Source organism: Tiliqua scincoides, chromosome 2 (genome assembly GCF_035046505.1).
Source record: "Tiliqua scincoides isolate rTilSci1 chromosome 2, rTilSci1.hap2, whole genome shotgun sequence".
NCBI classification, from domain to species: Eukaryota; Metazoa; Chordata; class Lepidosauria; order Squamata; family Scincidae; genus Tiliqua; species Tiliqua scincoides.
Window position 1 is genome coordinate 255905474 of NC_089822.1, and position 16280 is coordinate 255921753.

The 16280-nt window shown below is 48.1% G+C and overlaps 1 protein-coding gene across 1 annotated transcript in view; it reads right to left on the reverse strand.

Moving 5' to 3' along the window:
* The window catches only part of LOC136639066 (vomeronasal type-2 receptor 26-like), a 37458-nt gene extending 25084 nt beyond the window's left edge, over positions 1–12374 (reverse strand). The window contains exons 1-2 of the mRNA XM_066613093.1: positions 12222–12374; positions 11654–11802 (exon numbers count right to left, since the gene is read on the reverse strand). Of these exons, the coding sequence (XP_066469190.1) occupies positions 11654–11802; positions 12222–12374 (302 nt within the window). The remainder of the gene's footprint in view (positions 1–11653; positions 11803–12221) is intronic.
* Between the last annotated feature and the right edge of the window lie 3906 nt (positions 12375–16280).

The following is a 16280-nucleotide window of genomic DNA, read 5'->3' on the forward strand; positions in this document are numbered from 1 at the left end:
TCTTCCATGTTAAACTGTGGATCCTTTTCATTCAGAAGGCTAACCTCTTCCTTAATATAAAATGTTTTCTCAAGTGTGATCTTAATGCCATCCTGCCACTGTAACGTGTGTGTGTGTGTGTGTGTGTGCGTGTGTGTGTGTGGCTGATCATGATATTTTCCTTCTGTTGTGAGAAGTGCCCGTGCCAAGGCTGCCTTGTTTCTGCAACTGCTAGCAGAAATACATACCAGGTGATGTACACAAAGGCAGTGCAATTAGTGGTGTCGTATTTTACTGACCCCCCTTCCCACAAGCAGCCCTAACCCCATGGAGCCTGGACCCTCTCCCCCATGCAACCCTGACCCCTGTGGAGCCCTGACCCACAAGCAGCCCTGACCCCCCTTCCCACAAGCAGCCCTGACCGCCCTGCAGCCCTGACCCCCTCTCCCATGCAACCCTGATCCCCTCCCCTAAGCAGCCCTGACCCAAGCAGCCCTGACCCCCTTCCCACAAGCAGTCCTGACCCCCTCTCCCATGCAACCCTCCTTCCCACAAGCAGCCCTGACCCCCATGCAGCCCTGACCGCCCTGCAGCCCTGACCCCCTCCCCTAAGCAGCCCTGACCCAAGCAGCCCTGACCCCATCCCACATGCACCCATGGGTGTCTGGATAATTGATGGGAATACTGGGGGGGGGGGCTACTGGACATGCAAGTGCAAGTGAGGACGCCAATCAAACAGCAATATGGAAATATCTTCAATAACAGTTTGTCAGGTATTTAATATTTTTTCATTAATATTTTAAAACTCTTTCTTAAAACATAATCTAGTTTTGTGTACCTCTTTGATTGTTCTTATTTGAGTATTTAATGCATGAATTATTAAACTACCTTTCGGTATATCTTTTGGTATACTTAAAATGCTCATTAGGACATAGAACCTGTTGTTAATTTATTTGAATCCTACTACTGGTTACAAGCCATGATGTGTATGTGCAACCTCCTGATTTTAGAAATGGGCTATGCCAGATGCAAGGGAGGGCACCAGGATGCAAGTCTCTTGTTACCTGGTGTGCTCCCTGGGGCATTTAGTGGGCCGCTGTGAGGTACAGGAAGCTGGACTAGATGGGCCTATGGTCTGATCCAGCGGGGTTGTTCTTATGTTCTTAACTCCTGTATCTGTTCCTGCAGTTGAAAAGCACAGAGTCTGGAGCACAAAGCAATATGATATACTAAAGAAAACTTGGGTTCAGATCCTAACCAACTTTCCCACACTGTGCCAAAGGGGCATGTGCTGCATCCAGCGGTTGGGGGGCAGTCATGCAGGCCTCCTCAGGTTAAGGGAATGTTTGTTTCCTTACCTCGGAGCTGGACCTCTGTGCCTGGACCACATGGCATGAGATCAAGTCTAGATGTGTTTTGGTGCTCTTTGAATGGTGCAATTAACAAATGGAATACAAATCTAAGTCTGGAGCACAGAAGGGAAAGAAAGAAAGAAAGAAAGAAAGAAAGAAAGAAAGAAAGAAAGAAAGAAAGAAAGAAAGAAAAGTTTATTTCACCTGGCCTTTGTTTTAAAATCATCATATAGAAATGAGGGTGATACTAAAAGTCAATCCATGGATGACTGAGCATTATTATTATAAGAAAAAGCAAATGAGGAGGAATTCAAGAGTGAATTGAACAAATTTCTGGAGAAAAAGTCCAATGGAACTGCAGAGGTGGAAAGCAAAAGTGGTGCTCTGTATCAAAAGGAAAAGTGTATGGGTGGGTGGGGTGGGAATGCATTCATACTCGCCACCCCAAGCCCAATACACCAGGGGTTCCCAAATGTTTTTGACTGGCGGCTCCCTTGGCCTACTGGGCCATTGGCCACAGCTCCCCATTAGAACTACAATCCTATATATTGTATAGGGAGGCAGGTTTTTTTGCGAGGATTCTGCAGCTCTCCTGGCTGGTTCCTGTGGCTTCCCATTGAGCCATGGCTCACAGTATAGGAACCACTGCACTACCCTGTCTTTGTTGATAGATGCCTACTCTCCTGCAGTGGCTGCAGTGAGTGCTGAAAACCAAAAATCACCTCGTCCAGCAAATGTCCCTCTAGGGATGAGTGGAATCTAATAGTTCCATTCCTCAGAAACCAGAATGGACTCCAAGCCAGGCAGGTGCAAAGATGCCCAGCAAGCACATGCCCAGTTTGGATCATGTCAGAAGATGCCTCGAAGGGTCCAGGAATGCTCATGGGTGTCTCTCAGAGGACACCACACACACTCAAAGACTTCAGTGCAACCTTTAGGTCAGGCTAGACAAACCCATTTCATATAGTGGGCCAAAGAGCATTCATTGCACCTGCCGAGGGCCAGAAGTTGTGTTATTAAGCAGGAAGTGACATCATTAAGCAGGTGATGATCAGAAATAAGCACTTTTTCTCACCTAGGAATTCATTAGCTCTGAGGTTCTCAAACTGCGGTGTTGCGACACCCCAACCTGAGGACCTCAGCATCTGTCCCCTTAAGGGGAAGGGGGGATGCTAACAACACAATCCCCAGGATTGTGCCACCACTGGGGACAGAGGAGTTTTTCTTCACTCACCCTCTGTTTGCACTGGCCTCTTGGGGATGCGGGGAGCCCTGGGGAGCACTCTGCAGGGTTCCCTGTGGTCTATAAAAAGTTTTTTTAAAAATTGATCTCAACCCATTTCCAGTTTCGTGATTGCAACCCAAAAGTGGGTCACAATTTTTTTTTACTTTTTGCAAGCTGTGAAGAGCCCTGCAAAGAGCTCTTTGGGACTCCACACAACCCCAGGAGGCTGGCACAAACAGAGCATGTGTGATAGAAAGCCCCCTATCTATGGTGGTGGCACGATCCTGGGTATCGCATCACCATCATTCCCCCACCCCTGCAAAGAGTTATAGCGGTGCAAACTCGACACACAAGTTTGAGAACCGCTGAATTAACTGAAAGTGGCAAAAGAGAAAATCGACATATTCTGATCTTTTTTTCAAAATGTGGGAGAATCAAATTATAATATGGGACGCCCTTTAAGCTAAGCCACTTCTGCCAATGCATCACTTAGCAGCTCCGCAGCTGATGGTAGTGCTGGGAGAGCCCAAATATCATGCAGGCAGATAAAGGGCTCTGCGGGCCATTTCCAGCCCACAGGCCTTATGTTTGACACTTTTACTATCTGCTGATCATGCAAGAGGTAACTGGCACAACTGAGGTGATCTATAGGGTGCATATGGGATTTTCCAGGTTGCTCTGGCCTTGTTGATCTGCTCCTTGTCTGACTGACAGAAGATGAGAAGTGAACAGAGGGACATTTCATAAACGTACTTTCTCCGGTTATGCTCCTGTGCATGAAGCCGCACAGAGAGTCAAGGATGATGCAAGAGTGACTCTGTCCCTAGCAATTATCAACAGCACTGTACTTTATTCTTCTCAGCAAAACTCAAGGGATTTTGCCAAAGATCATCTTTAAAGTAATAAGAGAAACATCAAGTTGAGAGCAACTGGAGAGGGAACTTCCTGCACTGATCAGAAAAGCACAGTGCTTTTTTTGTGTAAAAAAAAAAAGTGCAGAAACTCACAACTTGTTAATCTTTTATTTATTTATTTATCTATTTATTTTTAAACCATTTTTTATTGGAGAAATAGGTTATAAGATACAACTAGACAACACATGATTAACACGTACAGAGGGGATAACAAAAAGGCATTCAACACTATTGAATACAGATATATTAAAAATAAAATATTGACATGAATGGGGACCTACCTGAAATTGGCTCATGACCCACCTAGTGGGTCCCGACCCTTAGTTGGCAACCTTCAGTCTCGAAAGACTATGGTATCGCGCTCTGAATGGTAGTTCCGGCACAGCGTCTAGTGGGTCCTGACCCACAGTTTAAGAAACACTGTTCTAATGTAAAATGCACTAAAATACACTGTGCCGACAGTTATCAAGTTAACCACTCTTTACCATTGGCAAAAAAATAGTTCAGGATGATCTTTAATCTATATCAAAGACTTGCAAAACTGAGGGTCAGAAAACCATTTTATCAAAATTTATGGTGGTTTTTTTTATGAATTTGGGTTGCTGATTCCAAAAATGGCTTCCTCATGAGGAAGCTCCTTAAACCATTCACTAACAAGACTATGCCATCTTTCCAAAACTAGAAATGATAGGGGAAAACTGATGCCATTTTTGGAATCAGCACCCCAGTGGCATCACTAGGATTCGCGTCACCCGGTGCGGGAGGCCTGTGCATCACCCCATGCAGTGGGCAGGGCAACCCCCCAGGTGGTAGACATGGTGATGTACCATCACCCTGCCCCCACTGGTTGATTGGCTGTACCTTTTGGTAGAACATGGATATTTCAATGTGGTTTGTTTCATTGCATTCTGCATGAAATTACGCATAGATTGATATAAAACATGATAGTATTGTTCCTCCAAATTCTGATTTTAGTGATTTTGAAAACTTGAAGAGTCACACACACCCCTGTGTCAACTTACTAACAACTTATGGCAGCAGTTCTCAAACTTTTAGCACCGTGTTTTGCCAGATTCCAAGGCCGAGCTCTGCCTGGAGAATTATGCCCACTTTAAGCAAATTAGCTCTCCTTTCCCCCAACAAATGACTCTGGTTCTGCCCTGCAGTCCTGCTGGACCCCACCTCCAGGGTAGCTCGCCTGTTCAACCTGCAGAGGTCCTCTCTCCTGCCAGCAGCCTCCTGCCACTACAGCAGACCCTTGGTCCTCAGCAGGTCTTAGGGACAGCAGCCACACACCAAACTCCAGTGTCTCCTGCAGTCTGTTCCAGCAGTCTCCAAAGTCCATTCACCAGTCAGTCCATTAGCCATCAATTCCTTAGTCCATTACTCCAGTCTCCCCTGCCTCAAGCTTTCCTCCTTCTGCTGCCCACAAACCGTTCCTGCCTCAGGTGCTCCTCAGATCCCTGAGGGCCCTATGGCCTTCAAGTGGCTGCAGCTGTGCAGCACACTCCCTGGAAGCCCAGGCCTTACCCTGAAAGGGGCAACTGCTGACACCACAGCCTACCTCCTTTCCAGATCTGCCGAGATTCCAATAGTCACCGGGACCCACTTTTTAGAATGACAATCTGTCCAGGACCCACTGGAAGTGATGTCATGGCCAGAAGTGACATCATCAAGCAAATTAAAATAAATAATTATAAATAATTAAATTAAAAGAAATAATTAAATAAGGGGGAGCCAGTCCTGTTCCACCAAGTGAATCTACTCTGAAGTAAGTTCTATTGTGGTCAATGGGGCTTACTTTCAGGAAAGTGTGGGTAGGATTGCAGCCTGTGAGCCCAATCCTATGCATGTCTACTCTGAAGTCCCATGGAGCTTACTCTGGACAATGGAGCTTACTCTGTAGCCTGCCTGCAATAACCCCCCCACTCCAAAAAAAAAAAAAAAAAAAAAAGAATCAGTGAGATTTCCAGTCCTCCCCAGTGCCCAGTTTAAAGTTCTTCTATTTCAGGCATATCAAGAAAAAGACCCTCCTGGCTTTGCAAGTGCAAAATAGAGAACTTTCCCCTTATCACCTGAAGCCTCTTTTTTGTCCTTTTTAGTGTGTGGGGGGGGGAGGCTGCCTTCTGGAGTATCTCCAGCTCCATGGGATTGGGACCATTCTGGTGTCCACATTTCCCTTTGCCTGGCCTGACCAACAGCCAAGGCATGTCTACCTACTCATGAGTAAACATGACGTGAGGCTGCTTGCTTTCCATATGGCTCAATAGACTGCAGCTGGGAGGAAAGCAGGGACCTCCTTCTCCCTTTTGTGTTTTTGGGGGCTGCATTCATTGGATCAGGACCATTCTGACGTCCTTGGAGTCCTCTCAGCTGCCCTTTCAAGTAAACACAGCCACATGGCTTCCTTCCTGGCTCAGGCTCACAGCTGGGAGGGATGGGACCTTCTCGAGTGTTTTTGGGAGGCTGCATTCATTGGATTGGGGCCATTCTGGTGTCGTTGGATTCCTCTCAGCCTGCCCTTTCCGAAAGACTATGGCAAGTATGCCTACTCATAAGCAAATGCACGCTATGGCTCACTTTCACTTTCCATAGGGCTCCATTCATTTTTTCCTGCAGGGGACTGCATAAAAAAAAGGTGCAGGAACACCGTTCCAGTGTGTTCTATTACAAAAAAAGCCCTGGAAAAGCATAAGCAGCTCCTGCACTGCTGAGAGCCTGAATCCCATTCAGGGGAGGTGGGATTCTGCCAGTGTGAAATTCAACATCTTCCCTGATCTGCAGCTCTGCCTGGACTCTGTTACCTTAGGAAAGGGAGTCAGCGTGAATGTGGCAGGCGTTCCTAGACTGATGCTGCTGCTTTTGCTCTTGCTGCTGCCCCAAACTCCCTGCGGGATGCCAAAGACCAAATGCCCACTTGGTTGGATAAGTGATCGAAAAAGCCAATTTAATTATTACAAGCCAGGAGACTACCAGATCAGTGGGCTCATATCGACAACAATTACGGCATTTCAACCATATGTTTTCTCTGAACCTCCTGTGAATAAATTTACTGTGTAAGTGATGCTGGATTTGCAGCTGCTTCACCAGATTCTGATTCACACTTCCCAGGTTTTCCTATAGTTTAGGAACTGTCTTTATTGCCTGTGTCGGTGCCCGGCAGATCATGTCCTTCTTTTCCCCTGTTTTGCTTCAAGGGAAAAATTTGGTGGAGAGGCAGGAACGGGTTATGTCAGCACCTATACACAGCCTGCCATTTCACAAGCTGTGCTTTTGGGAGGTTCATGCTGAAGAACAGCAACATATTATTGGGGCATAAGAATTATCTAGCATATCATATGGCTTCCTGCTCCAGACTCTGTGCTGTTCAACTGCAGGAGCAGACATGTGGGTTAGGGAAGATGGTTCTCTTTGCCCTTAGACGCCCATGAACTGCACTTCTCTGCACCTTGCACATTGGGACAAGACAGTGTGCTAAAGGTGTTTGAGATAAGAACATAAGAACATAAGAACAGCCCCACTGGATCAGGCCATAGGCCCATCTAGTCCAGCTTCCTGTATCTCACAGCGGCCCACCAAATGCCCCAGGGAGCACACCAGATAACAAGAGACCTCATCCTGGTGCTCTCCCCTACATCTGGCATTCTGACTTAACCCATTCCTAAAATCAGGAGGTTGCGCAAACACATCATGGCTTGTACCCCATAATGGATTTTTCCTCCAGAAACTCGTCCAATCCCCTTTTAAAGGCGTCTAGGCTAGACGCCATTGCCACATCCTGTGGCAAGGAGTTCCACAGACCGACCACGCGCTGAGTAAAGAAATATTTTCTTTTGTCTGTCCTAACCCGCCCAACACTCAATTTTAGTGGATGTCCCCTGGTTCTGGTATTATGTGAGAGTGTAAAGAGCATCTCCCTATCCACTCTGTCCATCCCCTGCATAATTTTGTATGTCTCAATCATGTCCCCCCTCAAGTGTCTCTTTTCTAGGCTGAAGAGGCCCAAACGCCATAGCCTTTCCTCATAAGGAAGGTGCCCCAGCCCCGTAATCATCTTAGTCGCTCTCTTTTGCACCTTTTCCATTTCCACTATGTCTTTTTTGAGATTTGGCGACCAGAACTGGACACAATACTCCAGGTGTGGCCTTACCATGGATTTGTACAACGGCATTATAATACTAACCGTTTTGTTCTCAATACCCTTCCTAATGATCCCAAGCATAGAATTGGCCTTCTTCACTGCCACTGAGATGCAGTTTATCTACAGCCATTGCATCACCGCTGTGTATGGCCCTTGCAGTTTTTGAAGGGAGAAGCAGCTGGAGTTGCATGTGTTGTGGGGAATCCCTTACAAAGCAGCCCTTCCTTTCTTTTTACTTTGCACTGGTTGTTCTGGAATTTGAAGCCCCAACACTTCAAAGAATGTCCTGAAGTTGCTGTAGTTTAGCTCATCAAGTTAAAAGGAGGCCCCTGTAGTTTTAATCTTCTGGAATGTATTGATTTGTGCTCCAGTTCACAAACTTGCTGCTTCCTTTTGGCACATCAATCTTTTAGCGGGATCCCTCCCTCCCTACTCAGTAGCAAGCCCCAGTGAAGTGCACCCTCTCTCTGGGGGCTGTGCCCCTCCCCATGTGCAGGGCCTCATCGATGTTTCTTTTTAATTGGTTTTGGTCACTGAGGGCCATGTATTTCACGTCATTCTGCACTCCAATAAGCATGTATCCTATTCAACCTACAGCCAAGTATCTCTTCTGTACCTACACACATACACAGCACAATGTTGGGATTGACTGTTATGCATCAGACACTGAGGTAGAGTAAAATCCAGAAATTTCTGTCAATGACAATGCACCCTTTTCACAAAAGAAGCAGGAATTTGATTCATGTTTACTGCATGGAAGATGGGAATGTGAGACCTATTTTTATTGCAGTATGAGAGGCTTGGATTTCTGGGACCTCCTGGCCTTCTTCTTTGCCATTCCTGAGATCAACTAGAGCCCAAGTCTCCTGCCGAACATCTCCCTTGGCTACAATGTCTATGAGACCTATTTCAATGCAAGACTGACTTATGAAGACATGATAGATCTGCTCTCTGTTGGGCAAAAGAATCTTCCAAACTACACATGTGGAAGAAAGAATAAGCTGCTGGCTGTTCTTAAAGGGGCTGACTCTGTGACCTCCAGCCACATTTCAAGCATGCTGAGCATCTACAAAATCCCACAGGTATGAAATATGGTGCGTGGCTCAGTATTGGCAACCTTCAGTCTCGAAAGACTATGGTATCACACTCTGAAATGTGGTTCTGGCACAGCGTCTAGTGTGGCTGAAAAGGCCAATCCGGGAGTGACAATCCCTTCCACACTGGGAGCAAGTGCAGTCTGTCCCTGTCTGTCTCCCTGGCTATGGGCCTTCCTTCTTTGCCTCTTAGCCTCAGACTGTTGGCAAAGTGTCTCTTCAAACTGGGAAAGGCCATGCTGCACAGCCTGCCTCCAAGCAGGCCGCTCAGAGGCCAGGGTTTTCCACTTGTTGAGGTCCATTCCTAAGGCCTTCAGATCCCTCTTGCAGATGTCCTTGTATCACAGCTGTGGTCTACCTGTAGGGCACTTTCCTTGCACGAGATCTCCATAGAGGAGATCCTTTGGGATACGCCCATCATCCATTCTCATGACATGACCGAGCCAACGCAGGCGTCTCTGTTTCAGCAGTGCATACATGCTAGGGATTCCAGCACATTCCAGGACGGTGTTGTTAGGAACTTTGTCCTGCCAGGTGATGCCGAGAATGCGTCGGAGGCAGCGCATGTGGAAAGTGTTCAGTTTCCTCTCCTGTTGTGAGCGGAGAGTCCATGACTCGCTGCAGTACAGAAGTACAGAAGGACGCAAGCTCTGTAGACCTGGATCTTGGTATGTTCCGTCAGCTTCTTGTTGGACCAGACTCTCTTTGTGAGTCTGGAAAACGTGGTAGCTGCTTTACCGAAGCGTTTGTTTAGCTCAGTATCGAGAGAAAGAGTGTTGGAGATCGTTGAGCCAAGGTACACAAAGTCATGGACAACCTCCAGTTCATGCGCAGAGATTGTAATGCAGGGAGTCCACATCCTGAACCATGACCTGTGTTTTCTTTAGGCTGATTGTCAGTCCAAAATCTTGGCAGACCTTGCTAAAACGATCCATGAGCTGCTGGAGATCTTTGGAAGAGTGGGTAGTGACAGCTGCTTCGTCGGCAAAGAGGAAGTCACGAAGACATTTCAGCTGGACTTTGGACTTTGTTCTCAGTCTGGAGAGGTTGAAGAGCTTTCTGTCTGATCTGGTCCAGAGATAGATGCCTTCTGTTGCAGTTCCAAAGGCCAGCTTCAGCAGGACAGCGAAGAAAATCCCAAACAAGGTTGGTGCAAGAACACAGCCCTGCTTCACGCCGCTTTGGATGTCAAAGGGGTCTGGTGTGGAGCCATTGAAGTGCCCTTCATGTCCTTTGGAAGGATCTGATGATGCTGAGGTGCGTGGCTCAGACTACTGCTAAATGCACTTCATAGATTGAGTTGGGTAATCAGGAATGGGACACGGAGCATCTAAAATGGAAACTAGAGACAGAGAATAGTTGTTGAGGGCAGGGCCTAGGAGAGGGGGGTAAAGGGGGTAATTCGTACCTGGGCCCAGGGTCTAAAGGGGGACCCTGGAGCCAAAGGAGGGGCCCCAGAAATTTCCTGGGATCTTAAGTTTTCCTATCTACTCAGACTTGTTGCCTGCACAGGATGCTAGGGATACTACTGATGCCACATGGGTTAGTAGACTTGGGCTCCAAAGACTTTTCTAGCTGCCTCTACCCTCCCCCTACTCTCTTTTGCCCCTCCCTGCCCCTATTTTGCTTGCCTGTCACCACCCTCCGCCACTCTGTTTCACCCCTCCCTCTTTGCAAAGGGGCCCTAAAGAAGCTTTGTACCCCGTGATAAAATTCCTCTCAGAGGTCCCTGGTTGAGGGACCCAAAAACAGTGGGGCGGTACAATCCTAACTTGCCCTGGAACACGCAGGCCAGTAGGCCTGCGCTGTATCCATAGTCGTTTGGGGCTGACTGTGGCTCGGCCCAAGGCAAGGAGAAATAATTCCCCTTACCCTGGGGATAGCCACAGCAGTGCTAGTGGGACTACTTGGATCTGCGCCACCTAAAGAGGTGGCGCAGATCCAAGCAGCAAATTTCTATGCAAATTTATAAGGACGGAAATGCTGTGTAAACGTGCAAAGTCTTGCACTCTTAAACCCAAACGTACTTAACTCCCCACACGGCAATCCAGCCACACCAGGGCACATCCTGCAGGGGAGTTTCAAGTCACAAAGGCCTCCTTGAGATAAGGAAGCATTTGTACCTTTGCCTCAGGGTAAGCTCTCACAGCCTCACTGGGTCTACTAGAACATGTGCTACCTATATAGCTATGTCCAAGTGGATGTGGGAAGGTGGATCAAGGCAGGGAAGGGGGAGAGAATTTCACCGGCCCATTCCCAGCCTTCATCCACCCTTGTCCCTGCCCTGATCTTTGACCCTTTCCTCTCCCCCCACCCTGTTTTGATCACATTCACCTCCCACCTGCCCCCTTCTGGCTGATGGAATCAATTTCAGCCACTTGGTTCAGTGCCTTTTCTATTTATCAGGGATATTTTTGAAACATAACATTGCCATTTTGATATTGTTTTAAACCACTGCAACTCACTCCAAGAGGGATGAAATGAGCCAGATCTTTAAAGAAAGAATGAAAAGTCTCAAAGGAGGAACAAATGGTAGAAAAAGAGATCTGTCAACTGAAGAAATTGAAAGTTGATTTTTTTTTTAGCTGTTCCACCTTATGTGGCATGCTTTCGCGGCAGTGTGCAAACTTCCTGAGTGCCCATGGGGGTGAGAGCGTTCAGGGGAAGGTACTGTAGCAGCAAGGAGGGTCACTGCTGCTTTTCAACTGGTTGCAACATGTTCCTCTCAAAGTATGCAACTTGCAGCACAATCCTAGCATGTGCTAGAATAGGCAAGCCAGGAGGCTTGTGCTGTACCCAGCACAAGATAGGGCTGAAAAATTGGCTGAGCCAAAGGTAAGGGGAATCTCTTTCCCCTACCCCCAGGTAAGCTACTACAGCCACTATGGGTGTTCTCGTACTTGCGCCACCTCATGAGATACCAGCCCCACCTCCTACTCCCCACCCACCCGCCATAGGGACCACCCTCCGCTTGCTCTCCCCCACCCTTGAACGCCTCCGCCCCACCTCCTCCCACCCTCCCCAGAGCCCTGCATTGGCTGAGCTCATCTCCTTGCTTGCATTGGCCGTGGCCCGTCTCCGTGCTGCCCACCTGACGCTGGAGGAGACACAAACGTGCCTTAGAAAATCTCATCGTAGATCACAGATTGTTATGGATTTAGGGTAGTCGTCAGTAATGCTGAAGTCATTCTTGTGCTTTGCAGATGCAGACCATTGCACCAGCTATCCAGAAGACCAGCATCCAAACAAGGATCAAGGACAATGCATCCCCAAAGCTATAACCTTTCTATCCTACACAAAACCTTTAGGGATCATCCTTGTTTCCTTTGCTCTGTTCTTCTCCCTTACCACTGCTTGTGTTTTTGGAATCTTCATTAAATACCGTGAAACTCCAATAGTCAAAGCCAACAGCTGTGATGTCACCTACATGCTCCTGGTCTCCCTCTTGCTTTCCTTCTTGTCCTCATTTCTGTTCATTGGACAGCCCCAGAAGGTGACCTGCCTTCTCCGTCAAACTGTCTTCAGTGTCATCTTTTCTGTTGCAGTCTCTTCTGTGTTGGCCAAAACAGTCACCATGGTGGTGGCATTCATGGCCACCAAACCAGGAAGCAGGATGACGAAATGGCTGGGGAAGACTTTGGCAAACTCCAATGTCTTTTGTTCTTCCATTGTTCAAGTGGGCATCTGTGCTGTCTGGCTGGGAATCTCTCCCCCATTCCCAGACATGCATTCTAAGTTTGGTCACATCATACTGCAGTGTAACAAAGGGAGTGTCGCCATGTTTTACATTGCCCTTGGCTACATGGGCTTTCTGGCTGCCGTCTCCTTCACTGTGGCTTTCCTAGCCAAGAAACTGCCTGGAGCCTTCAATGAAGCCAAGCTGATCACCTTCAACATGCTGGTCTTCTGCAGTGTCTGGGTGTCCTTTGTGCCCACCTACCTGAGCACAAAGGAGAAGTACATGGTTGCCATGCAGGTCTTCTCCATCTTGGCCTCCAGTTCTGGGTTACTGGGCTGCATCTTTATTCCTAAATGCTACATCATTGTGTTGAGACCTGAACTCAATACAAAGGAGTATCTAATTATTAAAGCTAAAGGTGCCACCCAAGATGCCATCTAATTTTGAAAACCTTCCTTCCAATTCTGGCTGAGCATTTCTGTTAGTAAATCGAAATCCTTGCTGTGTGAGTGAACCCACTCCCAGAGACTACTGCAGAACAATCCTCTTTCCTACACCTACTCTGTGCAAGAATCTAGTAGAAATAAAGTATAATGCCCGTATGACATTTTGTTTTAATTATATACATTAAGGGCACAATTCAGAGAAGTACTTGGGCCGGAGGAAGTCCCTTGCCCAGGAGTGTTGCAAATGTGTTGTAAGGCATGTTTGTTCCTCCTTGTGAGTCAGCAAAGCTGGCGTATGGATGCATTCCCACCTGTGAAGGCTGGCACAATCCTCCACACCGACAGAGGCACCAAGTCTTGCATTGGCCGAGGTTGGTCAACGCAAGACTCTGGGGTGGGAGGAGGAGGAGGAGGTGGGAGGGAGGAGTTCTAGGGTGGGGGGAAGGTGGGTGGTGGGTGGCCCTGGGGGCCGGTGGTGGGGAGTGGGACTGGAACCTGGCAGTTGTGCTGGATCCCAACCCTCGTTCCCAGGAAGCTTGGAGCGACTTGGAAGGCTGTTTTATGGCATGTTTGCGAGCCTCCTGGGACGGCGCAAGGGACTTATTTGAAGCTAACATATTTAAAGAAACTTTTATTAAGAAACTTGTGCTTTTCTAATGAAAATTAGGATTGTGCCCTTATACAACAAGCCTTGCTGAGGAAGAATCAGCATGGCTTCTGTAACGGTAAGTCTTGCCTCACAAACCTTATAGAATTCTTTGAAAAGGTCAATAGGCATGGATGCTGGATGCTGGATGCTGGATGCTGGAGAACGCGTAGACATTATATGTCTGGACTTTCAGAAGGCGTTCGACACAGTCCCTCACCAAAGGCTACTGAGAAAACTCCACGGTCAAGGAATTAGAGGGCAGGTCCTCACCTGGATTAGGAACTGGTTGAGGACTAGGAAACAAAGAGTGGGTGTCAATGGACAAGTTTCCCAATGGACAGAGGTGAAAAGTGGTGTGCCCCAAGGATCTGTCCTGGGACCGGTGTTTTTGAACATGTTCATAAATGACCTGGAGACAGGGGTGAGCAGTGAGGTTGCAAAGTTTGCAGACGACACCAAACTTTTCCGAGTGGTGAAGACCAGAAGAGATTGTGAGGAGCTCCAGAAGGATCTCTCCAAACTAGGAGAATGGGCAGCAAAATGGCACATGCATTTCAGTGTAAGTAAATGTAAAGTAATGCACATTGGGGCAAAAAATGAAAGCTTCACATATAAGCTAATGGGTTCTGAGCTGTCTGTGACAGATCAGGAGAGAGATCTTGGGGTGGTGGTGGACAGGTCGATGAAAGTGTCAACCCAATGTGCAGCAGCAATGAAGAAGGCTAATTCCATGCTTGGCATCATTAGAAAAGGAATGGAGAATAAGGGCACAATCCTATCATGCGCTGGAACAGGCAAGCCAAGAGGCTTGTGCTGTATCCAGCATGGGATAGGAGTCCAAAATGGCTCAGACAGAGGTAAGGGGAAACTTATCCCCTTACCTTTGGGTAAGGCACCTGGTCCCTGAGGTGGCACAAGTCCAAGGAGAGCAGAGCAGCTTGTAGCCACTCCGAACTCCGCAGGAATGGGGGTTGGGATCTGGCATAACTGGTATGAGGCTCAGGGCAGACAGGAGGGCATGCTGGAGCTCTGCCCACCAAACCAAGGCTCCTACTACTGCTTGTTGCATTGTATTGCTGGTTTTGCCACTAGGCAGTGGGGATCTGGGGGATCCCCCCAGTACCACTGGTTATCACTTCAAGTACCACTGGTAGTACAAGTACTACTGGTTCAGAAACACTGCTATAAACATGCAGTGGGAGAAAAGAAGAGCATGGAAAGCGGATTAAAGCTGTAGTGGAAATACAGCCCAGGTCTTCTCCATAAGCACCAACATGTATTAGTACAGTTCAAACATGGGAAAGTGAGCCTTGCACCCTCAGACCAGAACTACTAGGCCCCAGTAGTAGGCCACCCAGTTCAGTTCACAGAATTCCCAGACCCCAATAATTAGTGCCACTCCTTGTAGTTTAGTGTGTGTTTGGACCATATGGCATGAGATCAAGTCTAGATGTATTTTGGTGCTCTTTGGAGGTGAAATTAAAGTACAAATTTAAATCTGAAGCACAGAAGCGAAAGGAAAAAAGAGAAAGAAAAAAAGGAAAATCAAAAAAAGGTTGGACAAGTTTATTTCACCTGGGCTTTGTTTCAGAATCAGAGAGAGAGAAAGCCAGTCCATGGATGTCTGAGCATTATTATTAGTAGAAGCAACAAATGAGGCTCTGTGGGTCTCAGAAGGGCTCCCAGATGAGACCAAAAGAAGGACTCAGTGGGTCCTCAGCTGCAGGTTTGGGACCTGCAGTGGGTCAAACCTGCTGGTCCTAAATCCGCGGATAAAGAGGACCCTCCTGTATAACACTGTGCTGTGCTTTGCAGGCACACCTTCAGCCAGTAAATTGGGATGCTCATATCTGCTGAAATTGAAGGGGACGACTGTATGTTAGAACTCCAGGACATCCGTGTGTCAATCTTCATAAAAAGTGTCACTTGAAGTGGTGCACGTTAGAAATTCAACTGGGGTGCAGTGGTATGATTTTCCATAGCATAGAGAAGCAGATTCAAAATGGAGCCTACATTTGGAGTGTAGCCCGCCTGCCCCCCCCCCGCCCCAGAGCCCTTCCTGTGCTGGCTGAATGTGTCACTCTTCCTTGCTAAACTGGATGAGGATCCAACCTTCACTCCTTGGTGCCACCTGCAGAGCCCCCTGGTGCCAGCTGTGGAGCCACCAGCTTCCAATTGAGGCAGAGACACTAAGAGCTGGCATTGGACCTGGGGCAAGATGCCTGATTGCACCCCCTTCCTAAATTCCTCAGTCCCTGTGGAACCTGGGGATGGGACCACCTCAAAGTTAGAACACTGCCAGGCTCATGCCTAGAGACACTTGCCATTGTGTACAGTAGTGCCAGCCAACGGGGCGAATGTGCAAGTGGCAGCAAGGCTGGGGCTGGCACTTGGCTGAGCCCCAGCTGGGGGGGGGGGGTGGCAGCCCACAATGGTGGGCCGCAGGAGGTAAAGTATGTCCTGGAAGATTCCCCACTGCTGGTGAGGTCTGCTGCTCTGCTTCAGGGTACAGTGCAGAGAGAGCTGAATGGGGATCCAGAGTAGACCCCCAGCAAGCAGCCACCCGCAGGCCCTGTACACGCCCTGGTCCTGGATGAGGTCAGAGTAGAAAAGCCCATGGAGAGCTCCTGTTCATGCTTCAGGGCCCATGACAGTGCCATCTCCTAGTCCACTCTGGGGGCCAAGGCTGCCTTTACAGGCTTTGGGTGTGGATGCAGGGTGTCTGTCAGGTGTCTGTGACCTGCTATCCCTGAATGGACATGCCTGCCCAGGCCCTATCATTAAGCTGGTGATGACCATAA